Source organism: Atta colombica, unplaced genomic scaffold (assembly GCF_001594045.1).
Source record: "Atta colombica isolate Treedump-2 unplaced genomic scaffold, Acol1.0 scaffold268, whole genome shotgun sequence".
NCBI lineage: Eukaryota > Metazoa > Arthropoda > Insecta > Hymenoptera > Formicidae > Atta > Atta colombica.
In genome coordinates, this window is record NW_017259368.1 from 137,946 (window position 1) to 164,391 (window position 26,446).

The window sequence follows — 26,446 nt, forward strand, 5'->3', positions numbered from 1 at the left end:
CGCCACCGCCGCCGCCGCCGCCGCCGCCACCACGACCGGGACCACCAAATCCTCCGACCTTACCCTGACCACCATCGGCGTTTCCATAACCGCCATAGTCATCAGCATAAAAATCATCGAAGTTATGCGGATCATAAGGATTGTTCACACCCTTTAGCGGTGACTGGAAAATAAAAAGTAGACGTTATATTTCGCTTTCTCAAAGATTGCTTTCCTATGTATATATTGTACATGTATTATAGAGCTAACTTTAATTCATTCAACAATGTTAAATTTATAATGTCAAATTATGCCTAATTTGAGCCATTTGTTATTATTTTTATAGGTCGTCACTATTCTTACATTGTTAAATATCAAAGGAACAAGTAACACAAACCCTTAAATTAAATGACATTTTGTTGTTTTTAATTTCATGTGAATCAAAATATAAATCAATCCATTTATATCATCCAGTAATTAGATTTAAAGTAAACAATATTAATGTACGCACTTAATAAATAAAATAAATTTTCAATTCAAATTTAATACAGTTTCTCAAAGTAAATTGTTTTAAAGTTAAGTTAATGATATTCTAAGTAGGAGCAGAGGTGATCCAAAATGTACAAGAAATGATTAAAAATAACTCAAATTAAGTATAATTTGATATTATGAATTTAACTGTACTCAATATATCATTATTTTAACTAAAACAACAGAATTAAACAATTTAATCTTTAAAAAAAATATATTAAAAATTTGATTGAATTTCAGTTTTTTTATTATTTATTAAGTGCATATGTTAACATAAACGTTAATATAAATATTTATTTTGAAAGTAATTACAGAAATGGGTTAATTAACATTTTAATATATATATTCTCGAAATCTAGTAACTGGATAATCAGTGAAGTTTAACTTAAAAAAAAAAAAAAAAAGTTTGAGCACTATAAAATACTGATAACACTGATATTTGCATGCTCATTCATTGAGTTTATTCACTAAAATAAAGTTAGATTACATAATACAGATTAAGTAAGGTTAGATCTCACATTTCATTCACTGATTACCAGTGGCATATTTGGCACTGATAACAGTGATTATTTACTGATTCAGATTTAGAAAGTAGAAATTAAAAATGACAAAAAAATGTTATTTAACACAAAGGATTGCGTCTTTGATATTTAATAACGAAAAAAGAGAGAAACTATAGATGTATACTTCTACAAAAACTGTAATAATATTCAAACAATATTCAAATGATGTAAGAAACAAATGTCTTTTTCGTGTCCAACAAAAAGAATCGACATTTGTTAGATCGAGATGCAACGGCTATTGAAAATTTATTTAAAAAGTCAAGTATCTCATAGTATACTCACAGTCTTAATGGTGGCGATCAATTCACGTATACATTCGATGCACGTCGTGGGTTTCCCGCAGATGCTGATGAGACGATCCGTGCTGCGGGGACAGGTGTTCGAATAGATCTTGATCCTGGCTCCAGTTTTCTGAAACACAAAAGTTCGAGTACGTTAGACAAAATCCACAACTCAGAATCCAGGAAACTTTCCGCGTTTACATTGAAAAGAAGACTGACGCAACTACATTCGTTACAGTTGACAAGTTAAAGATATGAATGACGATTTCTCTCATTTTTCAAGTTGGAATGTGTGACTCCGCAAATAAAAATATATCACGTCCCTAAAAATGTCGAGAGATCTCACATTTTCGTCTTCTACATTCGACTAATAATCGCTGACGTAACGAAGTAACTCAGCTCTCCTGCGTGTTCAATGGTTCTTTTTAATTACTCTGACAATCGAACATGAGTCATGATCAGGGTGTGATACTCCCTCTGCTTCCTCGACAGCTCTCACCCACCCCTGATTAACGACTTAACGACGTTCAAATGCTTTCGTACCCGCTTCACTAATCTGCGCCCCGCTCTTTGCTACGAGGTTTCTAAGTAATACCTCGAGACGACAATGTTCAGATCGCGTGCTGATAGTCGTTTAACAGTCTACCTGTACTTTCCGTGATCTCGATCACGCCACATCGAAACGGCTGAACGCAAACGTGCAACTATTTGGTGGCACTTAAATTTTTCTTAAGCTAATTTGACCTGTCGTTTGCGTCATAAAATAACTCGTAACTTTCGATGATAACAGATGAGATTTACAGTTGCAGGTAAAATGAAATAATATAATTCTGCGCATTGGATTGAGGGAGGAAGGATGATGAACTGACAGACAGTGATGCATATACGCGCAGAGATAGCTTTGATGCGAGTGATGCAAAAACGAAAAATTGCCGATAACATCGACAGCCGTGTGCTCAAACGCGAAATATCCAAACCAGATAACAATCTAGTACGCTCATGTATACTACGTATACACGCGTGTTGCATCCGGTGGTATTGTGCGGAGAAATCGCGCCGTTTAATTACGTAGATCAAAGCAACCCACTCCCTAAAATCCCGCTAGCCTCGTGCAAATCCATTCAAACGTTTCTGATGCAGACAGTCCAGCGATATTGAGGCTCACATGTATCTGGTACCTGGATACAGCGTTAATCCCAAAGTGATAGAATCGAGAAAAGTACATGAAGACAGAAAGACGAAAGAAAGGGATAAAACGTAAATGTAATTTATATTATACTCGGAATGTTTAATCGACTCAGTTTCACGGCAAGAAATAGCACTATTTTTTTTTAGAGAGAATAAAGGAAATAGCGCGCGTATCGCATTGTTGCTTCTACATTCTGCTCCAACATAACAAAAAAAAAAAAAAAACAACCAATGCTGTTCGATCACCAGCGAATAAATGGCGAACGGCTATATTGCTCGCGTAGATATCTATATAATTAGTCAATGGAATTCATAAGCGGAGAATAAGCAGAGGAATAAAAGCTCGGTCGCGTTGTATAACCATCCGTTGTATAGCCATCCGAGCGATTTGAATGCTACGATTTGAAAGAAAAATCGATGAGAATTGCCATTGCAGATTGGTATTTACATGACATGCGCCGGGGGCGGAAAAAGCCAAATGTGATTTTAATCGAATTAATTAATTCTACTGATCACGTCCACGAATCAACAGGATTAATCTCGACGCGACAGAAACGAGAATGGGCGCGAATTCTTGTATGCAACAACGATTTTGGATTGACAAGGATTGTTCTTACAGCCCAGCTGTAATTATTTCTGATATTTGAATCATTTTCACCGGAAGTTAACGAGTGTATCGTTGATATATAAAACTTTCATTCGAATTAATATTCTATTCTAAATTAATTTTCTAAAAAAGAAACAAGTGTATTAGTTATATTAGGTATGGGAAAAAGTTCGTGGCGTTTTTCCCATTAGATGGCATTAAAAAAAACGCCACGAACTTTTTCCCATACCTAATATATTCTGCACCGTGAAAGTAAAAACCATGAGAAATGGGCTCTTGATAATTAATCGAAGAGATGAGATAAAAGACAAAGATAAAAGCCATTCGCTGAAGCGCTTTTTGACTCGCGTTTTTTGCGGAGGACAAGGTGCCTCGAGAGAGAGAGAGAGGCGGATTATCGAAAGAAATTTCCGCTTCTCCGCCTGAACTTACCTCTGACATTCGATATCGGTAAACTTGAAAAGAACAATGTAAATCGACCGTTCTTTGAAGAAACCAATGTGCCATAAATAGCACAGTATAAAATAGTAGAAGTAGTAGGAGTATGCGCTGTGTGTTAGATTTCGCGAGGAAGTGAGATTATTTCGGTCGAAACATCGAGCGATATCACAATGCATTATGTACACCATATAAAGCTGCCTCCCACGGAGGCACTTTTGATCGTTCTACCGACACACAGCTATATGGATTTTCAATTTTCCAGAAAGTTTCCGAACTTCCGAAACTTGTCGCGATCGCGGAGATTTCTGTCCTCCCCCTTCGAGTGAACATTTTCTTGAATATTCAAGAGTCGAGGAAGTTAATTAATTGTCCCAAGTTTCAAGGTCGTAACTTGACATAATTATGCCAACTTATGTACGCGCAGCGTAAGAATTTCTTCTCGAAAGAATATTATACCTTACAGGTATAATATTCTTAATAAAACTCTCTCTAAAACTATAATAAGTTTTATATTTATTAAAATAATCCGTTAAAGGGCTCAGAGCAAGAAGCAAAATACTTCGTTATTGTTGTAAATTATAAAAACTAATTATATTTAACTAAAATACAGACGTTTCAACCTTACATCAGGTCATTTTCAATGTTAAAATTACCATCTATATTAAAACAATGACATAAAAATTCTAGAAAAGTCTAACGCATAACATATAAAAACCTCAATACTTTAGAAACAACGTGTCCGATCAATCTTGATATGGCAAGAAGTTATAGAATCTCTTACATCTGTCCATGAGTCAGTTCAGGAATGAATCTCATATTGATATAGTATATGTATATTCGCAATAATAATTTTCCATGGTATATGATTATTGAATCTCTTATTAAACGCCTAAAGATACACTTGTCATAAAATCGTGATGAAGTATTGCTATAAAGTAATGTGTAAAATAATAATTAAAACTAATGAGAATTTACGCAAATTAAAATGCTGCAAGATTCGTATCACACTTATATTACTATTAACAAAGATGATCAGAATTACAGCGCATAATAGTATATAAAACAAACAGTGTTTTATACACATTTATATTTATATATCATTCGCGACTATGTTATTTCTGAGAGAGTCGTTATTAAACATAAAGACATTGGTATTAGAAGATTAAAGTGGCTGTAACGTGCTTATGGTAATTCGGCGCAAACATCCAGAGGACTTCAAAGTCCTTGCACGGGGAGGATAACCATACGAGAGCGATTTCATGAGAATGAACCGCATTGCGCCACCAAATTCGTGTTTGCTTAATAGTTCTCCGTTGCAACAGCATCCGTAGCACAAGTTTACAAACTTCAACGGTATTACTGACGGCGTCATGTACTAATCTAAACGTAAATCGTACTATTCAATTCGATGCGACGAAGAAGTTCCAGTCCCCGCAGCTAGTTCCGGATGATTTTACGTAAGGGTCAAAGAATATAGATATATCGATTGTACAAATGTTAAATAAGTCGAAGATGTTATTATTAACGCATGACGATATTTGCCTTTCAATAGAGCATTTTTAATGATAAAAGAATTTCGAACGGCGTATTTCATTTCAGTTATGCTGATGATGTTGGTCGGATACGAATTTAGTCGCATGGAACAAGACATTCTGTATTTCTTAACTTTGACTTTTATTTTGTTTCTCGAAGAATTTTCATCAGTTGTCAATCGATTATCTTAGTGAAGTGCCTGTGTATTCAAAGGTGAGTTAAAAATAACACATTATAATAAAATAATTCAATTTCTAAAACAGCGAGAAAGACGTTCAAATGGATGGTTTAAGGTTTTCTACTTTGTCAGGCTGTTTATGTAATTTTTAGAAATTTTTTTTTTTTTTGGAAAAGTGAGTAAATATTTTTTTAAATTACTTGTATTTTTATTTATTATTGTTTTAAGATAGATTTGTTATTTTTTTTTTATATATATAAAAAATATAAATAATTAACAAATCAGTTTGATTTCTGCGCATCGTGTGGACGATTCATCTATGCAATCATGATTCCGGATCTTTCAATTAAAATTAAAAAACAAAACATTATTTTAATTAGAACACTTGCGGCTGTTATCAGAACTAGAATTATATCTTAACAACTTAATTTTTTCTATTTTTTCAGAGTTCAAGAAAATAGAAAATAAAAATCAAACTTTTTTTATAAACAAGTGCTATTTATTTAATGAGCGAAATAAATAATTTTAATTTCACTTCACTGAGAGGTCCACTCAGAGATCCGGAATTATCGTAGATGTGTACGATGTAGAAATCAAGTAGATCTATTATTCATAAAATATTCTTTTATTAAAAAAATAGCAAATCTCTCCAACTTGAACAATAGCAAATAAAAAAAGAGGACAAAAGTAATTAAACAAAAATATTAATTTTTTCAAAAAATATTCCTAAAAACTGGCTGGAAAAACGTAACAAAGCATTATAGAAAATTCTGTTAATATCTCAAAAGAATTACATTTTTACAAATAAATAATAAAATTTTATAAGCATAAATTTAAGACAATATTTTCAGATTATTTCCATCTACACTGCGTAACTCTTTCTGCAAATCATCGCTAGGGGACGGCTAGCTACACTTAATGCATTTTCATGAGTTCGTAGTTCACGGAGACAACACGAAAGTCGTACGCATTCATGACACACCGTTCGTGAAGAAAGACAGCTATTCACTTTACGGCTTCAATTCATCACTGATTTAAATTGTGCAGTGACTTCCAAGTGATATTAACGGAAAGAAACGTGTATTCCTCGTTAAAACATATAATCGCAAATTGCCTTTCAACATATCTACTACTTTCGAATCAGGTGAGAAACTAACATAAAATGCCACATAAATCCCATGACATGTAAATGTCATAAATTCGTCGGGATAAGCGAAAACAATGTTCGCATTTTACAAAAAGTTAAAGTACAATAGACCTTCAAAGCCCTCCGGATTATTACGTCAAAAATTCTTTCTATATGCCGATACACATTTCGATCAATAAATTAAAATTTATATTCTACATACCGGGCTGACTGATGAATGTAGCGCCAATCGATAATAATTGAAAATTTCACATCGCGTGCGGAAATTTCTCAACGCTGCATTCACATACGCGAATTTAAATAAGTAATAATCTATTAAATATATTAATAACGCCGAAATACGCGCTGTAGATTCTATGTTAGTCGAAATTGGACGAAGATATAAGGGATCATAAAATAAAATAAATAAGATATACCGCTCGCGATATTACACGCGTGCGCGCACACGGCGTTTGTCGGAAATGCTGAGAAAAATAAGGAGAAAGCGCGAAAATTCACCGTATGAAACGAGAAACCGTGTCGCGACGTGAAATGCGACAGGTACGAGACTAGCTTTCGATAGCCGCGACGGAAACGAAAGGAAGGCAGTGGTCAGAGCATTTTTCTGAATACATGAGATATCGGGAATGCGACAAAATGCGACAAAATACACCGTTGTCGTCATTGCGGTGTCGTGTTGCTTCGTTTATACCAGCTGTTTTCCCTTTCAAAGTGTTCCTCTGCGCGACCGATCTGCGACCGAGATCGAGTCAAAATAGACCGACACATACGTGCGTCGTCCGAAGGTGACACGAAAACAAATCTTCGGGAGTTTTCCACAAAGCGATCTCGCTGTAACGTACAGAGGCAGAGAAACGTAGTCAATAAGATAATCACAAGTCATCGCTCGTACGTGATACCTCGCATATTTGGTCCTTGCACTTCTTCACAGAAAAGTTCACAAAATTGTTTTTTCTTCAGTGTATTACTATAATGGACGTCTACACGATCGACGAAGTTGCCAGTCACAATAATGCCAAGGATCTATGGATCGTGATACACGGTGGAGTCTATAATATCACCAAGTTCTACAAGGAACATCCTGGCGGCGAGGAAGTGCTGCTGAAATTAGCGGGGCAAGATGCGACAGAATGTTTTGAGGCCATCGGTCATAGTAATGAGGCGATTATTTTACGTCAGAATTTCAAAATTGGAGAGATAGGGAAGAGTGTAAGCTTCGATAATAAAATAAAAACGACAAATGCAGGTTTGTTCTTTTCCTCGGTCGCTTGAATTGTAATGTGATTTAATACTGTTCGGATTCATTGCTTACAAATTTAACAATACGCTATAAACAAAGTCTCGTATACAGACGAGTTTACATTCGCAGTGTTTACGTCATTGACAAATGTAGATTTACGTACATAAGTATATCATTTTATATACATTTCAGTATTTTTCTTCAATTTCTAACAGCTATATTTTAAGTTTCCGCTATTCATAATCGATTCTTTTATTTAAGATCTTCTTGAGTCGATCTTAACCCAATAATTATCCGTTTTGTTTTAAGTAAACAATCATGAAATTTTTATATTTCAATTAAAATCATTATTATTAATAATTTATTATTGTTTTCCGATTTATTAATTATATTCGAGAACATTATAGATTTAATCATAATTTTCTAAAAAAAAAAAATAAGTAGAAACCAAATATTAAACAAATAAAATAGAAATTTATTATAACAATATTTTAAAAAGATAAAGATTTTAATTGATACAGCACTTTTTATTGCGGTTTTCGATGGAATTACACATTTTTGTAAAGAATAATTATTAAAAATGAAAGAAAATATATGTATGTCAAATAATATCCATTATACAAGACAATATTTTATAACATTTTTCAATTTTCTGACCGCTGAAAATATCCTAAGTGATTATTTTCGAATTAAGATGTCATAAACTAATCACCGTTTCATTATAAAACATTACTTAAGACTTTTGAAATAAGAACCGACATATAAAAATCTTAAAGTATTCTATCATATTTATGTTACGTCAATGAATAATGGAACAATAATTGTTACTGACACACTCACATTATACTCATCCTATGCTCTTAGGCCCAGTTCTATCAATGTAAGATAAATTTGATTTCAGTTTACTTACTGTTTATCTTTATCTAATTCCTAGGATTACAAGAAGATAAACAATAGATTGAATCAAAATTAAAGTTAATCTTACATTGATGGAATTGGGTCTTGATAGAAGAATCGTATATCTTAATCCTGTTGCTTTTAGAAGAATCATATATCATAGTCGTAAATCATGTACTTTTCAATGTCACTAAGATCTTTACAAATTATTTTTTTTATTTGTAGAAATAAAAGAACCAGCGGAGGAAGATTGGCAATATCAAGAACCAGACAAGGAACAAACGACGTTCTGGTCCTCGACATTCATGTGGTTCTCTTTCATAATTTATGCTATAATAATTTATTATTGGATCAGAAAACTAGGATTTATGAGCGCAATTTTTTAATTTTAACATAATGCTAAAATATGCAAAATGCAATGTATAATCCATTCGAAGCTATTAAGTTATTGTTCTCGCATAATTATTTTAATGGGTACACATTTACTTCAAAATTTGTTATTTAATACTTACAAGAGGAATAAGAATATATATATATATATACTAAGTAGATATGTTTTGGCTTGATTCCTTTTAATTTTGATTTTAATTAATACTACGCTTTTATTGTTTTGCATTTATCATGTATAATTTTGTACACTGTAATACAACTTGTAATGAAACGCTCATTAGTCAAAGCAAAAAAATATTCGAAAGACAAATTATTCAGTAGGTCTTACGTAACTTAGTAAGTTTTCTTGTTTTAATATTTTATTTTGGTACGTATTTTTATGCGTGCAATATATTTGAACTTTATTCCAACGTGCGTCGAGAGAAAATATCAGCAAGTTCATTTAAAATGCTCGTCCAAAATGGATCATCGTTCACGAATATAACTTGAAAAATCGATATGGAAAAGCTATCATCAAGCATCAAATAATCGAAATTATGAAACGGCTGAGCGATAGTCTTCATGTATAATAAACGTATTATCTGATATATATATGTATTATATAACATTCGCTATTATTGCTTCATTATTAAAGAAAATTATATTAAATGAAAAATATCTGATCGTACAAGCGGCAACATACATTATGATATACATTATATATATAATTGTGTGTGTGTGTGTGTGTGTGTGTGTGTGTGTGTGTGTGTGTGTGTGTGTGTGTGTGTGTGTGTGTATTATAATATATATGAAATTCTGAAATACATAGTGAAATTTCTGTACCAAAAGAAGCAATTTTTGCTCTGACCGGTTTTGAGTTGTTATAACAATTGATTTTTAGTTGTTATGATAATTGATAGTTATTATGAAATACATGAAGAAAACAGCGCGATCATTCATTAACTATAAATTACTCTTATTTGAATATTATATAAATGCAATTTTATACATATTTACATATAATTTACAAATAAGAACAAATATATATATGTATGTACGTAAAAAATACAAACACACACACACACAAGTTTCTTTTTTTTATGTGTAAATGTTCGATGCTGTACAAAAATGCAATCAAGTAGCTCGACTATCATGCTTATCTTTTTGCGATTTACGTAGTGTCATCATGACTAGATGCTTTTGAATATGAATCGGATATCATGCCCGCATAATACGTGAGTTTACAAACAGGAACAGTATCTAGTAATTTTGTACAAAAACATTGCTATTATTCTCATTGCGTACTTTCGGCTTAAACAAAATTTTCGGCTTAAACAAAAGATTTCGCGCCGTAATTAGATCATTTGAGAAAATTCAAAGGCAAAAAATTTAATTACGCAGATACGTATCGCGCATAATATGTTTATTAATTAATTAACTAAGTTAACAAATATTACAAAATGAAGATATTTTTATTCGTCATTTTTATCTAATAAGATAAAATTTGCTCCAATAAACGGAAAATATTTGTCAGAATTCCTTGCAGTTCGAAAGCTACATAGTGGATAAAGAGACTACTTTTCTTGGAACAAGTGAAAAGCATGTTTATTATGTTTCTAGATATTCTATACATTATAACTGACTTATTGTATGTTACAACTGACAAATTTGAATCAGCAGAATTGTCTTATCATCAGTTCAGCGATTTTCAATACTTCGTGAAAGCCTCAGAAATATATGAAAATCGTGTGTATATATTTCGCAGACCTGTTTTGACTAACAAAAATGCTCTGAGCGATCAACGACTATCCGTAATTGCAATATTCTAATATTACAAATTTCTTGAATTAAGACTTCAGTTCATAGCAATCGAGAATTTGTAGTCAGCCTTTGTGAAAACAGTATATCAGGTGTTTTTCATATGATGACATAAGTCAACACAAGTGCTATTCTATCTTTGTTACTCTCTGAATATCAAGAAGGATAGAATGATGTTTGTGTCGACTTGTGTCACTAAATGAGAAGCACTCATTGTTGTAGATTCACAGCTTTCCATACAAGTCAGCCAATTGAATCCGCCACCTAGACATTACCCATCTAACACGTTAGAGGTTTGCTGTAAAAGCAGCGGTTGGCAACGTTGCGACTGGCCTTCAGATAACACGAGGAAAGCTTATGCGGTGGGGTCCAGACAACGAGAGAAACGAGAAAGAGGGGATCATAGCACTGTACGAACGACAGACTGTATTCCGTAGTATTCACGCGAGTGCAGTTCCGAGGAGAGGTTCTCGCAAATCTTATCAGCGGAGATTCGCATCTGCGACTCATTTGTACCATTGCCTTGCATTTCTCTCCGGATCTGTCTCCTTCCGTCAAAGAAGTCGACGCCTTCGCAACACAACCTTCGAAGGTGCGAAAGTGCGAGGTATGTGAGGCCCAGCGAACGTCAAACCTTCGTCAATTGTCTCAGACGAGCTTTTCCATGCAAAGACTCGATGAGAGCTATTTGTTTCGAAAAAAAACAATAGCCATATCGATCCGACGCACTTCTCAAATCTCATTCATTCGACAGCGAAGATATCTTCGATGATATCTATTCTTGCGAATCATCATCTTGAATCGATATTTCCATCGAGTGTACTCGTTCAACTGCCTGCGATCGGATAAAGTTTGATTATTAGTAAGGGTTGAATCCATGATCCTTCAAAGGCATATATTGACTTCTCTAAATAGCAAACGGAAAGCGAGAGACGTAGTTGCCACTTCTCTCAAATAGAACTTTCACCTAACGAAATATCCTCCGTTTGAGAACGTTTCCGCCGTCTGTGCGTCTTTCCGCGCATTGCATTCGAGAAATTATGCGACCTATGCAAATTTCGAGGAACCTATTAAACTAATGGCCTTTTCACTTTTACGAGGGTCGTGTTGTTTGGCTCCGTAGGAATGTTGTTTGTCGAAATCACATAGTGATAGTACTATGACATCACCCTATTTAAGCGAATGATTAGATAACGAAACTGCAGGAATATATTATTATATTTATTGTGTCATTAATATTGTTAGGTGTAATGATCGCATGACATGGATGTTTGCTACGTACATCTGAAGTGATTTCACAAGTCATTTGAAAATGTCATTATCTCACTCGAGTATATAATAAATATATCTCAAAAAACAATTTTACAGCGTAATCGAACTTTGATAGTAATCAAGTGAATACTTGTTATGTAATCTCACTCTGCTGACCTCGTCATGCATTATATTGAACTACTCGTGGCACGTTGAAACGCCGTGATGATCCTAACGCGTACATGACGTCGTATTTCTAAATTTGTTTATAACGTTTCTCTCAAAACTTATTGACCCGCTATATAATTAGCCTTTCTAGAACTAAGCGTTATCTAGAACTAAGTCGGTCAAATACATAGATTACGTGGATTCTATCACGATTCTAGTCTTACAAAACATTTAAAAGGATAAGATAGATAGATTATACCTTATGACGGTCATCAAACTTATTCTTGCGCGAGAGGAAAAAACATTTTACTTATGTAATGTCGAAGCTACGACGAAAACAATTTTAATAAGTTCTCTTTTCTTTTAGATCGACTGTACAAAGAAGAAAAAGCGAAAGATTGTCGAGACATGGCAGAAATGAAAGTATTCACGCGGAGCGAGATCAGAAAAAACAACGATAAGGACAAAGTCCTTTTCATCTTGCACGACAAAGTATACAACGTCCACAGCTTTCTCAATGAGCATCCGGGTGGAGAGGAGATTCTATTGGAACACAAAGGCATAGACGCTTCCGAAGACTTCGACGACGTCGGGCATTCGAAAGACGCGATGGAACTGATGAAGACGTACCAGGTCGGTGTAATCGCTGATTCGGAAAGGGTGAACAAACTGCCGAAAAAAGGCTGGACATCGGGATACGCGAAGGAATTGGAAAAGAACGTTCAAGGATCCAGCTTGTCTTTTTATCTAATCATAGGTGGAATCGCGCTCGTAGCGGTCCTCTTTTTTTACGTGTATTAATCGATCCGCTGAAATTAATCCGGAAAAATGCTGTGAATGTGACAGTGTGACATGTGATAGAGAAAGGTACTAGAACGAAAAATATTCTTGTATGTCTTTAATGCTTCTGTGTCCCCAAGAGCGTACAATAATTAACTTCTTCGAAAGAAGTTTTATTTGATATATATATATATACATCGAATTGTCGTTACATATGAGCATTATATATTAATGTTTCGTCAATGTTATATTGTCAATAAATAAAAAGTTATTAATTTCATCGGAATGCGTGTGTTAATTCTATTGAAATGATTTTTATATATATTTTATATAATATATAAAATTAAGATTAATCGCTAATATTATATTTAGAAACATTAATTTTGAAGCAGTCAGCGATTTTTAAATGAAATTAGAGCATGTTTCCGTGGATTAACTTTAATCGTTAAATCAAGCGATTTTATTTACGAGTCACAAAACAAGTTTTAACTGGTTTTATCTATGATGTTATTCTGCCTATGTGTGTAAGTTGCAAATTGTTTTAATTCAAAGCAGCCTGCGTTGTGTACGCGAATCTGACAAATTAATTTGGTTTTAATTAAAACCATTGGTAATGTCATCAATGTTTTAAAAAATTAAGAATCAATTATATTGAAATAAATATCATTTATTTAATTTTAAATAAATTATAAAATCATAAGCCGAATGATTTCAAAATTATTAAAAAATGTACAATATATATTAGTTTAATATATATTAGTTTAACAATTTAAATTTTATTTAAATATCATAATAACAAATTTGATAATAACAAAATTATTAAATAAAAAAACGGAACAGATTATTGCAGCTGCGTATTAAAAGAATGTTTAAACGAATGATACTTGAATTATGTTTACTAATTCGATAAATTGTTTTTAATAACGTGTATATCTATAATAAATTTGTTTAAAAAAATTTTTATCTCAAGCTTTCAATCTATATTGCTTTTATAATCTTTAAGATACACCGCTCATAACTCGCATTTACTTTTTAAACAAATAAAATAAATGTATCCACTATGTTATCTAAGATATTTTTCTTATTGACAATAAACCTATTGTTTGTTTTCAAGATACACTGATCGTAATTTGTTTCTTAGACACTTGCAAAATTTTTCCGCGTAGAATAAATTATACATCTCACTTTCTATTCCTACAAATTGTTGTAAAATGTATATCACTAAAGAGATTATGAATTTTCATAACCCAGATTTTCATAACGTTTCTCATTCGTTTTTTCATAAGAAAATACAAATGAATGAATCACGGTTGTTCGAAGGATAACTATTATATAAGAGTATTTTAATAGAAAAAATCAAGAGTCAAATGGTTAATTAGAGTGTAAGAATTTAAGCATACAAACGCGTCATATGAAATTGAGAAAGAGAAAGAGAACATAGAAGAAACCGACAGAACCCATTCAAAACTAAATGATACTTACATATGTTATTTACATATGTTATTTACATACCAAACGAAGTCGATAATATAAACAATAATTACACCTTTATATATTATCTACTTACATTGTATTGCAAGAAACACTTTTCAAGCATGAACGTGTGAAGTGTTACCTGAAGAGTTTCCATTGTATTCGTAATTGGTTTGATCCGCTTGTTAGATACTCTATGTATTTTAAATTGTCATATCGACACTAATTGTAACCGAGGACGGACGTTACACGCCCGCGACCGTCCACGTGTCGACGGTTACACGCCGGCCTTCAGGGGGGGTTCGCTTTTCCGAACAAGTAGTGGAAAGTGGTCGCATTGTCGCACCATCCTCATCGACTTCGCGTATGTACGTCCGCGTGTTGGAACTCGCGAGGGGAAAGAGAGGGACCGCAATGACATATGTGGAAAACCGCATATCCTTCCTGTCAACCGTCGGCCATCTGCTTTACATACCGACTTCCGGCGTCAGTGGAAACTTTGAAACGCACCCAACCCTCCAGCTTCTCTAGGTCGCAAGGTCCTTCAACTCTCATAATTGTCTCTCTCATCATTCCACTTATCGTTTCCATCTCTCTCTTCTTTTCACCTTCGTCTCTCTCTCTCTCTCTCTCTCTCTCTCTCTCTCTCTCTCTCTCTCTCTCTCCGCGAATCCTTTGACGCTATGCAAACGGAGACACTTTCGGCTTGCTGACAGTGTCGCTTGTTGAAAATCGCGACATACGTTCTGTTTTGTTTAACTCGCGACATTGCAAGGGCATGAAGCTCTAAACAGGACAAAAAACCGATATAAAAAAAATCGCCACAACGACAATTAAACCAATTAAGCAAATTAAAACAGTTAAGTAATAGATCATATCTCGTACTCTTCGATATCCTATAATTACAATTATGCATCGTTCGTCGTTTAAGTCTCATTCAATTTGAGACGCTTCTCTTCTCTCTTCTGTCGGCGGCGATAAAGGATCGTTTACATTTAGATGCCAGAGTGAAAACATTTTTTTTTCTTATTTCTATTTACCGACCTCTCGATGGCGCTCGCCATAGTTCTCTTTGCGAGAAAACGGAAACTCAATATCGTTCTTTTGAAGGGTCATAATTTTCTCTCCTTTTCCACCCGGCGAAAAGTAACTTTAAAAACATCAATGTACGTCTCAGTGTGAGAAGAGCGTAAATTTTTCAAAGGACTTAATGCACGCCACTCTAAGAAAACCATCGCGGTAATGCGAACCAGTTAATTCAACGTTTCAGAAACATTTTTTGCTTGTTCTGTTTTCGATTTCGCGGTCGCTCGCGAGCCATTAAGTCAGAGATTGACAGAAAGCTGACAGACGATATGGATAGATGAGACCACCATGATTTAAACGCTTCTCCTGAATAGGAAAGGCGTAAGAACACGCCGCGAAGTCTGCAAGCGGGAAGAACGGGAAGAAAAGTGAAGTGCACAAAGAAAGCGAATCCGCGGTGAAACGAGGAAGATTCTCAAATGGACGTAACGAGTTCTCCACAGTTTCCCGGTTGCTTTTTGCTGCCGTCTCAACCCCTATTCTACTCTCGCACTTACCTTTCCCTCCCGTTCGTCCAGGTCTCACGAAAAGCAGCAATTTTTCCAATCCCCCTTAGATAAGACGCTTTAAAAGAGAGAGCGCCGTAACAAGTCGCTATTTTCTTCGTTGATGACTAGGAAAATAAACTGGAGAACGTCAGCACGATAACAGGTGCATACGCAAAGGGTTAACAGACAGTAGAGGGAGAGACAAAGTACTCGAGCGCGCTCGGAATCGTAAGACGTGTTACTGCCGCCGTACCGACGAAGAAGATATAATAAATATTCTGGTAAATGTGCAGGCCGTCCCTCGCCGCGTTCTCGAGGATGGCGATATTTCACGCACCGCGAGATGAGCACGGGGCACGCATGCGGATTTATGCGGCAAATTGTTTTTCGCTCTTCTTGTTTGCCAACATTCAGCCCGAGCGTATATGTGAAAGGAGCATGCGAGAAATCCATGCCACGATAGGAAGGAAGATGAATACGATAAAAATTTAATTGCCCCAAGGATAGGTCTATCTGGTTCTCCTTCGGTGCAAAAATTACAACCCTGCATGGAAAAAGAGTTTTCGTGCAATGGAAAAAATTTACCCTGTTCGAATATAATACTATATTTCACGTTCCATTCAAATTTTTGTATTCATTTCATCTTATTTGGAAAAAAAAAACAAAAAAATAAAAATGATCATGATAAAGAAAACATGCTGACACAGTTTGAAAATAAACTGTGGAAGTATAATTAACATTGATTGTGTTAAATTAAAACGTATTTCATTTATTCATCTTAAAATTTACATTTTAAAACACATTATTTTTATGTTGCTTATTCATTTATTCATAAATTGAGTTATTTTGATATTAAGAAACGTTGAATATTTAACACAAAATCTTTAAATAATATAATCACATTGTGTTAAATCAATACTCGAATGTTATGTTAAAAAATTCAAACAACACAAATATTGTTAACAAGAACATGAATGGATCGTTTCTAACACAAATACATCATTTTTATCATATAATTAAATCTACTACAGATCTAAAAATAAATTTGTTAGACCATCAAAATGATTATGCAGGACACTCGAACTGGTTGCTAGAAAGTCAAAATTTTTTATAGCACTGTTCATTATATTTAAGTTCATTATATTGTGCTACAAAATAATTTTGATAGTCCAACGAAGTTACTTTTAGATTTATATCTAGCTAAATTTTTACTTCAGCAAATTCTTCCCGTGTATGATTAATGAGAAGGAAATTTGTCTGAATTCCGGCTGAATTACGTATATAATTATGATTCGATCGATTCGCGATCTGTCCATTTTTTCGCGCCCATTTTTCTCTGATGTATAATTGCGATGCAATCGAGCTGACTTACACGGAGCAGATTGCGAACGAAATTGCAGTCAAGTTGCGAGAACCGTGTTTACGGAACGTCAGCGAGCGCGACGATGCAACAGAAAACAGCACGATCAAATGGGTGCCTGTTGCCTCGAGGTAACGTTGGAACGAAACCCGGAAATACACAGTTTCGTTCCCGTTATACGGACTCTATTTCGCAATACTATTCTCGGTTATATGAATAGGACTCCGAGAGGGATTGTCATTTAGCGCTTCGTCTTCCAATGCCAAATAGGTGCCCATCTCCCATCTCCGTCGAAAGAAGGGACAGGTCGCAAATCGATTAGAAAACTCCTGGCCAATGGAAAAAAAAACGCGACATTCGATATCCTAGACTGCGTTTCATTTGACGTTTCCCTGCGCCATTAAATATTAAAGGAGTAATGATAACCCCATTCCTCGAGTTAAATAACATTTCATTATTTTTAATTTCTACACTGAAAAAAATGTACTAAATTTTAATAAATCATTTGCTTGAATAGTACCAAATATAGTACTAAATATAATATAAAGATACATTTGGCACAAGAACCATTAATTTGATTTAATTATAATTTTTTTAAATTAAATATATATTCATTTACTGTAAGTAATAAATGTTTAGCTGACACTATTCAAATAAATATTTATTAAAATTTAGCATTTCATGTGTCCAAATGTAAATCAATCCATTTTTGTTGTTAATTTCATCGTAAACATCAATATTAACATATACATTAGAGAATAAATAATAAACTAATTTTGAGTCAAATTTAATGAATCTTTTTAAATTAAATTATTTAATTCCATTATTCTAGTCAAATTAATGATGATTATTGGATAGGATCAATGACTTATAGAAATGATTAAAAATAACAAAAATTGAATAATTTAACGTTATAAATTTAATAGTATCATCATTTCACTGAGTACTTTCCATTAGTTTTAGTATTATAACACAAGTCAACAAACATCATTCTATCTTTCTTAATATTCAATGAATAAAAAGAGAGATAGAATGACACTTGTGTCATCGAAAGGAAAAAAGGAAAAATACTGTTGTCTATTAAGTATTAAACAAAAATAAATAATGTGCTCGCGAGTATAGTAAGCGCCAAGTGGAACACATCCTTAGAAAGTTCGCAGCCGACAATAATACGGAAACGTCTGTTTCCGAAACATGCATTGCAAGACGATGCACATGCGGAGAACATCACGCGCTCATGCTTGAAAGTGCATCAATGCTCGAGGTAATACGGATGAAACATCGATCTGCATGAGATTATGGCACGTCCGTTAGAGTAACGGAGTGCCTAAAGTTATCAGAACGTGGGCAAATAGAGAGGAGTAGAGAGGATGGTGCGAGATCGAATAATGGGAGCCACAGCTATCGACTATGTACGCAGCTTTTTGAGAGTGTTTTAACGAACTCCAGACGGCGTCGTCGCGAACCAAGAACAGAAGGAAAAGAAATGCTGAAGAGCTTGCAAAATTGGCGAACTACGAGAGTTATTCGTCAATTTAAGAGGATCAATCGATCGTCGACGACGAATAATCGTAAACGTTAGGTATCTTTAATTAAGAGTATTTTTAATAATATTTATAAGTCACCTGAATACGCGAATGTCTGCTTAACTTTGAGAAAAAATTTCCTAAGGATTCCTTAAGTTTCTAGGTAAAATTAGAATATAATTCTTGAGATGCAAATTTAATAAATTTTATTGCCTGTTTTTTAGCGGTTATTTTCTTACTTTCTTTCTAATTTAAAAAGTATCGGTCAAAAAAAAAAGAACTTTTATAAAATTTTAAAAAATATAAAGAATAAAATTCGCACAAACATAAAAGAAGCACCATTATTTAAATATTATAAAAATATAATTTTTTAAATTCAAACTTATCTAAAAACTTATTTAAAATTTTCATCTACAATTTATATAACACTTCGACATTCGTAAATTAAAGAACAAATTTCCCAAAGGGACAATTTAACAAAAATTTGTCAGAAAGTTCAGTTTCTCTCAGGAAAAACATTTTAATATATATAGAATCGGAAATCGTAAATTATCTGTTCACGTAAAACTGTATTAAAGGTAAACTAAGAATTCATCGGTTTTCAATATCCTCTATATTTACAGTCTCTGAATGTCTCGCAGCGGGTGCACACCAAGTCTCACTTATGATGATGATGATCAAAGACGACAGCCACGTGGCAGAGTCTTGTTCATCTTGAAGAAGCTCAGCTCCTCTCAGTGGACAGTCTAATATCGCTAAAAGCTTTTTAATAAACAGTCTTAGAGTCTAGCGACGAGTGTGCACCGACATACGTGCAGAGGTATACGTTGCACATACGATGTATACGAAGGCGAGTCGCCTCTATGCGAGATTCCCATGGGAGAATGATGAGGTACGCTCTCGTTGGAGAGACTCTAAGGGGAAGGGAATAAAGTGGCGTACAGGATCGAGGAAGTATCGCAAAAATTTGCCTTTCGTAACTGACGCGATGAATGAAAATGTAGTTCGTGGAAGAGGAAAAAGACAACCGCAGGGAGTATGACGACGTACGGAGATGCGGAGAGGGGAACTGTTTATTTTACGGAGTGGAGACTAAGACGTACAATATTGTCCTCGGCAAAGTGGTCGGTTCTATTTTCGAGTTCTCCTCTTCCCCTCCCAGCTCATGCCTTTCTTTCTCTTCCGTTTTCCGCGAACGGCATAAATTTCCGCCCGAGAAGTACGGCGTAATGACACGCGAGCCTCCACTCATTTTTCTTTTCCTACCACCGTCCTTTCTCACCAAGTCAAACACGACAGCCTTCAATGGGAATGGGATTATAATTGTGTTGCATCTATTGAAAAACAGGGATACGGCGTTAACTACGTTCTAAATTTCTTGCAGTGAAATATCACTTCAAGAGAATGAAAATACAATCATCCTTGAAAAAACGTGAAAATATTTAACTTCTTGGGAAAAAAATGACAATCTTCATTCTTTTCAGAGTGAAATCTCTTTTTTGGAGATTTCACTTCTTTAGAGTGAGAATTTATTCTAAAAAGAGTGAAAATTGTCACTCTTTTTAAAGTAAAATATTTTAACTTTTTTTCAAGAGTGGTTGTATTTTCACTTTCTTGGAGTGAGATTTCTGTAAAAATTTTAGAATCGTAAAAAATTTAGTATCGTTATTTAGAAGGAAAGGGCTGAGAATAACGCTTTAAAAGTCAAATTGGTATTTAAAGTAAAAAATAATTTTCTCGCAAAGTAACGTATGAAACTTTGGAGCAATCGTTATGTAAAAAATGCTCGAATGTGTTTTAAGTGCGAGCGCCGACGTAAGATCGATGCGATAAAAAAATCACTGCTGTGGGAAATTTCGGCGAACGAAATTCATCTCTCAGCGGAACGCGATTTAAAATTAAAATATGACATGTTGGAAGAGAAGATGGAGAAGAAGAGGGGTTCGCTGAAATTCGCTCCTCTCGACAGACGTGGAAAGTGTACATAATAAAAGCTTCCGGATCAATTTTCTTCCGATTCCGCGTGCAAGCCTAAAAAGATTCCAATCTTTCTTTCAATCTCTTCTTTATGAAAACGTGAAAATGGAAAAGTTACATAAAAGTCCGATAACGTTATCTAAACATTCATCGATTTGTCATGATCAAGTATCATATTTTTCGATCAATAAAAGTATTACTTTCAGGTATTGAAAAGGTACTGTTGAAAGATGATTTCGTCGTCCTTAAAAAATATTTCGGTCCGGAAGTTTTTTGTGAGAATTTTATCTTCGAAACAAACAAAAAATTTCAAATACGCGGAGTGCACGTGCACATGGTTATTGTTAGTGGAATTTGGTGTCGGCGAAATAGCGTTCGCGAAAATATTGGCAAAACCTTCGTCGCTGATTGCAACGTAAACCGGAAAACATACGAAAGAGACAAGCACGATCCGGTTTGTTGCCTTTTTTTCGAGCATCCAATCGTTTCCGTCTGGTCGGTAGATTCGACAAATCTACACCGTTCCTAGGGACGCCAGCGTTGATGAAACGTGATTTTCGTCGAATATCGCGCGTGAGGTAATTCACGGCGCAAAATTTCATCAGCGCCTATTTCCCATTACGGTAAACTATCGCTATATCGCAGTTTAAATTTGAGTAGGTCATTTCGAAATTTTTTTTAAAACGATGTTAGCATAAATTTAAAATATTATATCTTCTATCTTTATAATTGTATAGAAATCAATTTTGTTGGAAAAACCGTGTAAGAGCCTCGAGTTTCAATAAATTTGAATTCACATGTATTTTCGTGCGAAATTACAATTTGGAATTAAATAAAAAAAATAAATAAAAGTGATTCGAATTCCGCATACAATTGGACACTACGGATGTGTTGTGGAGCGTTAAGTGGAATGCAATCTATACTATTCATTGTTATCATATACAAAATAATAAATAAATCATACTATATACAAAATAAAATACGATATATTAAGTAAAAGTAGTAGCGACTCAAATTAGGTTAAATTTGACACTAGAGATTTAATAGTGCGGAGTCCATTTGAAATTTAATAGATATTAAGAGAATAAATACAGAATAAATACAGAATAATTTACCTTATGAGTCTAAATGATGGATAAGACTGTCCGATAAAATTATCGTTAAAGAAACAGTTTTTCTCGTTTTTCTAATGCTTTATCTAGCGAGGAAAATAATCTGGAGTTATTTACTTTTTCCAATTTCGTTTACACTGTTAAATTTATAATGCCAAATTATATCTAATTTGAATTATTTTTAATCATTTCTATACTAAAAAGAGTAATTAGTAATAGCTATCAAATGTTTAGTGAAATAATGATAATTATATGTTTGATTAGTACAACTAAACATAATTTCACTTTTACAAATATTTAATTAAGTATTACAAAATGGTATTACGTTGGTATATTTACTTTATTTACTAAATATTTGTAGAGATAAAATTATGTTTAATTATATTAACCAAACATTTAATTGATATTATTTCATTAAACATTTGATAGCTATTATCAAAAGTTTAATGAAATAATCATTTTTCAGAATATAAATCACCACTGCTCCTATTCAATATGCTGTTAATTTAAAACAATGAAATTAAACAATGAACTCAACAAAATGTATTAAATTTGATTCAAGTTTAATTTATTATTAACTAAGTGCATACATTAATATGGATATTGTTTATTTAAAAAATAACTAAACAGAAAAATGGATCGATTCACATTTTGACACACATAGAAGTTAAAAAACAATAACAAAATGTTATTCAACTCAAGGGATTGGGTTGCCATTGCTCCTTTTCTATCTAACAATGTACTACGTTTAATTATACATGCACATTCGACCACGTGGCGACAGAGATAAACCAGCGCGATGAGAAGATAAACGGATATCTCTAAAAGTTTTTCAATAAATTTGCATAATCGAGTATACGGAATCCTTGCCAAGTATTATGCATTCGATCTAAATTCAGCATCGATGCTCCACTGATTTGCGTTGCGGGAAGAGCGGAAGCGGAAAACGCGCAGCTTAAAGCAAATACAGTCTCTTCTCTTTTTCGTGATCCCTTCATTTTTCTCTCTACGGTTTCCCCGCTACGCTTTATTTCCATCGTTTCTCTCTCGCAGTTCTAATAAACAGTTTATAAATCTCAGCGCAAACTCCGCTTTTTGAGCTCCCTTATCGCGTTTGCTCAACATAGCCTATTCCTAACGCGAGCAAACGGATGAATGTGCTTCTTTCTTGCACGCCCGCATCTACTTGCTTCCGCCTCCGGTTAATATTTGAAAGTTTTGTTTAGTAGTTCTCGATAGAGTGCGCTTTTGTGTTCAAAGTTGCAACAACGGTGAAAAGTTTTACAATAGATTCTCTTAAATATTTTATTAAAGCTAAAGTTTCAAAAATGTCTGCGTTAACGCAAAGAAATGCACTCCTAATGATCGCAATATGATACAGCAAAAAGGATCTCAAAAAAAAAGGAGAGAGAGAGAGAGAGAGAGAGAGAGAGAGAGAGACAACTAGAGAGAGAAATGGTATCTCATAATAACTAAGCAAAGTGAATTGGCACGCGAGTGTAAATTAATTAATATCGTAGAAGAATAATAAAAGACTCCAGAGAATATAAATCACAAAAATACAAATGCCAAGCAGAGCCAACACTACTCTCTAAAATCTTTAAAATGAAATCTAGAAAATGGAATCTCACTTTTAAAAATTAACATTTGAGCTACTCTTTTTCAATTATTGGCTCAATTGTCTCTTGTCATTCTTTAGAATTATATTCCGCTTTAAATACATATTTAAGAGAGTAAATAATTAATATCGATCTCAATTAACGTACCCATAATCGACGAAAACCCAAAACAAGAATTCTTAAAAATTCCTTCGAATTGTGTGCACTAATTGTAAAATCTTGTTACGCGAGTTAGACAAACTGGAGTGTGGAGAACCTCACGAACGTGCGAACGAACGACTACTGAAAAGGCGGTAGGATTCGCGGATCCGTCATGCGCTCCTGGCTCAATTTCAGTCGCTGTTACGACTACACCCGGACCTCATTCAACAGCACAAAGGGGCCTCACCATTCCGCTCAACCACTACGCCCGCTTCCGCCGCGCGACGCTCCCCTGTTAAGTCGCCCTTGGGACTATCCAGCACTTGAAATAAATTGCAAATCGCCGGAATATTCGACAGTTGAATGGAGCTTTCGACATACATATCGATTCCAATAAAACTTATTCGAAATTATTGCGTGCACAGCAATATCAATTCTTTCCATTTTTTCCCAAATCAACTCCACAGTTGTCACAAATTCCCCATTCTAAAATTCCATCAGCATACACTCTTTGTTACATTAAAATTAAATTATTAAAGATTCAGTTTTGATTTTAATATCCGTCTGGACTATATAATTATATAAGAGTTTTTTTCCCGCTTCTTTTTTTCTTTTCTTTGTGATTAACGTTTTGGATGTATTAAAAGTTATTTATTAATTTCAATAATTGACACTGATTCGTTGAATAGTCAAAGATTGATTTTTGATTAAACCGATAGAATTTAAGCGTTTGCGATATGGAATTTTTGTTTAGTGACCTACCTTCTATTATTTTACGATAAATCGTTTCTGCTTCCAATAAATTTACCTTTTAATAATTTTAATACATTTTAGATCGTTATTAGAGTTCGTTCTTATATTATAGTTTCCGTTAATAGCTAGAGGCTCACTGAAATGAATGTTTGTAAAAAGAAATTTTTTTTTGTAATTATAACATCATATTGTCCCTGAGGATGGCTCAAAAGTGAGCCAAAACATGTAAGCAGATTAATTATTAATAAAGTTGTTTTGTTAATCGTATTGGTTTGCACAAGAATTACCATGCTTGACTCCTATTGCCCTGTTATATCCAATCACTTTCTAAAATTCCATAACATTTTCGTGATTTCTAGACAAAATTTTCCTGATGCTTTCAATATTTTGAAATTTTTTATATTTTCACTCTAATGTGGAAATTTTAAGAAAGCAATTTAACAGAGCAACATAAATTACTATTAATGTTACTGACGCTTGCATTTAATTGTTAAGTTGATAGGATTCCAAAACTACGTAAATACAGACATATTAAGCTTCTTTAAAGTCAAGAATTTTTATTTTCCAGTTCAATTTCCAGTTTTGTGGCAACTATGAACTCCCAAATCATTCTGTTTTTCCCATAAAACTTACGCGTTTACGATTTGTATTTCTAAGTATCATATGACCAAAGTAACCTCGCAAAGAAAAGTTTATTTCCATTGTACGACTATGCAAATCCACCAGCGGGTTACCTTGCGAACCAACAACATTGATGAGAACGAGATATCCTTGGGTCTGCAGAAGGATGCGAGTAGTAAGTCCCTTCGCTCTAGGGGAGGAGAAACGAAAGGTTAAGATAGAAGACTCGTCTTGCTGCGCTAAGCGTCACTGGCGAAGCTCAGGGACTACACCTGGCGTGGCAGCTGCTCGGAACCGTCCGTTACCTGGTTCGGCAGCACCTGTTCGGGGATTGCGTGCGGTGCGGGGTCTCAGCGCCAGAAAGGCCCATAGCAACACATGTTGCCCACGAGTGTTCCCTAGCGCGGCAAAGCGACGAATGATTGAAAGAACAGGAGAGAGAGAGAGAGAGAGAGAGAGAGAGAGAGAGAGAGAGTCTCCTTGCTAGAATGCCTCGCATCGTTCCTCTTGCAACTTCCTCGTGAGAGACGGTCGTATTTTTACATTCAGAAAGACGTACGCCAAATACATTGCTCAAATAGGCACGATGTTGGAAAAGTGAATTTCGAAAGAGAGACGCAGATGATCTCTCTTACACGACACTGCTGCTCGAAGTGTACACTGACACGAATTGTACGCGACAAATATTTTGATACTTTAATTAATCGTACAGTTTAATCGCGAGAATTCGAATCAAACATTTCGCGGAGTCAAATGAACAGTTCTTACTACGACGATCAAACATCGCGATTGTTTGAGTCACAATTCACGTTCAGCTGATACAATAAATTTATCAGGACATGCACGATATACATCTGCCCGCGCATCAGTCGCATCCGTCTGCGATAAATGACGTTTACCTAATTGTGATTGAAATTATTCACGGTAAAAACTCTGTTATTCCGACCGATTAATCTTCATTGAAAATATTTATATATATACATATAAATCAATTAATTAAATGTGAGTGCACTCTCTTTTCGACGCTGACGTGACGTAAGAAGCAATCTGTTTGCTACATAAAAGATCGCGTAAACATCGGATTCATGAGAAACGTACCCAAACGTAATTTTACAGTTCGCGGTGCAACGCATTTCATTCTCTCCTCCTTTCTCGTTCCATGTCCCAACTTGCGCCGTAGACAAAACGGCGTCGGCGGATAATAAAGACATCGCGTGTGCATAATTATCTGGTATACCTTCCTGGAATTAATTTCGAGCTTCGCTGAAAGAGAGCTTTTTTGCTCACCCCTATCCGTTAACTCGGTACGTCACCCCCCC

At 34.4% G+C, this 26,446-nt stretch overlaps 2 protein-coding genes and 1 pseudogene across 4 annotated transcripts in view; 2 read left to right on the top strand and 1 right to left on the bottom strand.

The window, feature by feature from the left end:
- The window catches only part of LOC108689282, a 135,924-nt gene that overhangs the window by 20,856 nt on the left and 88,622 nt on the right, over positions 1 to 26,446 (bottom strand). The window contains exons 9-10 of the mRNA XM_018196005.1: positions 1,356 to 1,484; positions 4 to 163 (exon numbers count right to left, since the gene is read on the bottom strand). Of these exons, the coding sequence (XP_018051494.1) occupies positions 4 to 163; positions 1,356 to 1,484 (289 nt within the window). The remainder of the gene's footprint in view (positions 1 to 3; positions 164 to 1,355; positions 1,485 to 26,446) is intronic.
- Positions 5,280 to 8,971, top strand: LOC108689306 (cytochrome b5-like). Of its 3 annotated transcripts, none has more exons than XM_018196028.1 (4): positions 5,280 to 5,336; positions 6,153 to 6,445; positions 7,409 to 7,694; positions 8,811 to 8,971. In XM_018196028.1, the coding sequence occupies exons 3-4, from the start codon at positions 7,421 to 7,423 to the stop codon at positions 8,969 to 8,971; spliced, it is 435 nt and encodes a 144-aa protein (XP_018051517.1). In that variant the 5' UTR covers positions 5,280 to 5,336; positions 6,153 to 6,445; positions 7,409 to 7,420. The 3 variants fall into 3 exon arrangements, with proteins under 3 accessions (XP_018051517.1, XP_018051519.1, XP_018051520.1); XM_018196030.1 differs by having other exon boundaries at positions 5,308 to 5,336; positions 6,242 to 6,445; XM_018196031.1 differs by lacking the exons at positions 5,280 to 5,336; positions 6,153 to 6,445 and adding an exon at positions 7,276 to 7,336.
- LOC108689305 lies at positions 11,115 to 13,173 on the top strand (annotated as a pseudogene).

Coding starts and splice junctions, on each gene's coding strand:
- LOC108689306 (XM_018196028.1), top strand. CDS start 7,421: ATGGACGTCTACACGATCGACGAAGTTGCCAGTCACAATAATGCCAAG. Junction 7,695..8,810: donor AATAAAAACGACAAATGCAG/GTTTGTTCTTTT, acceptor TTTTATTTGTAG/AAATAAAAGAACCAGCGGAG.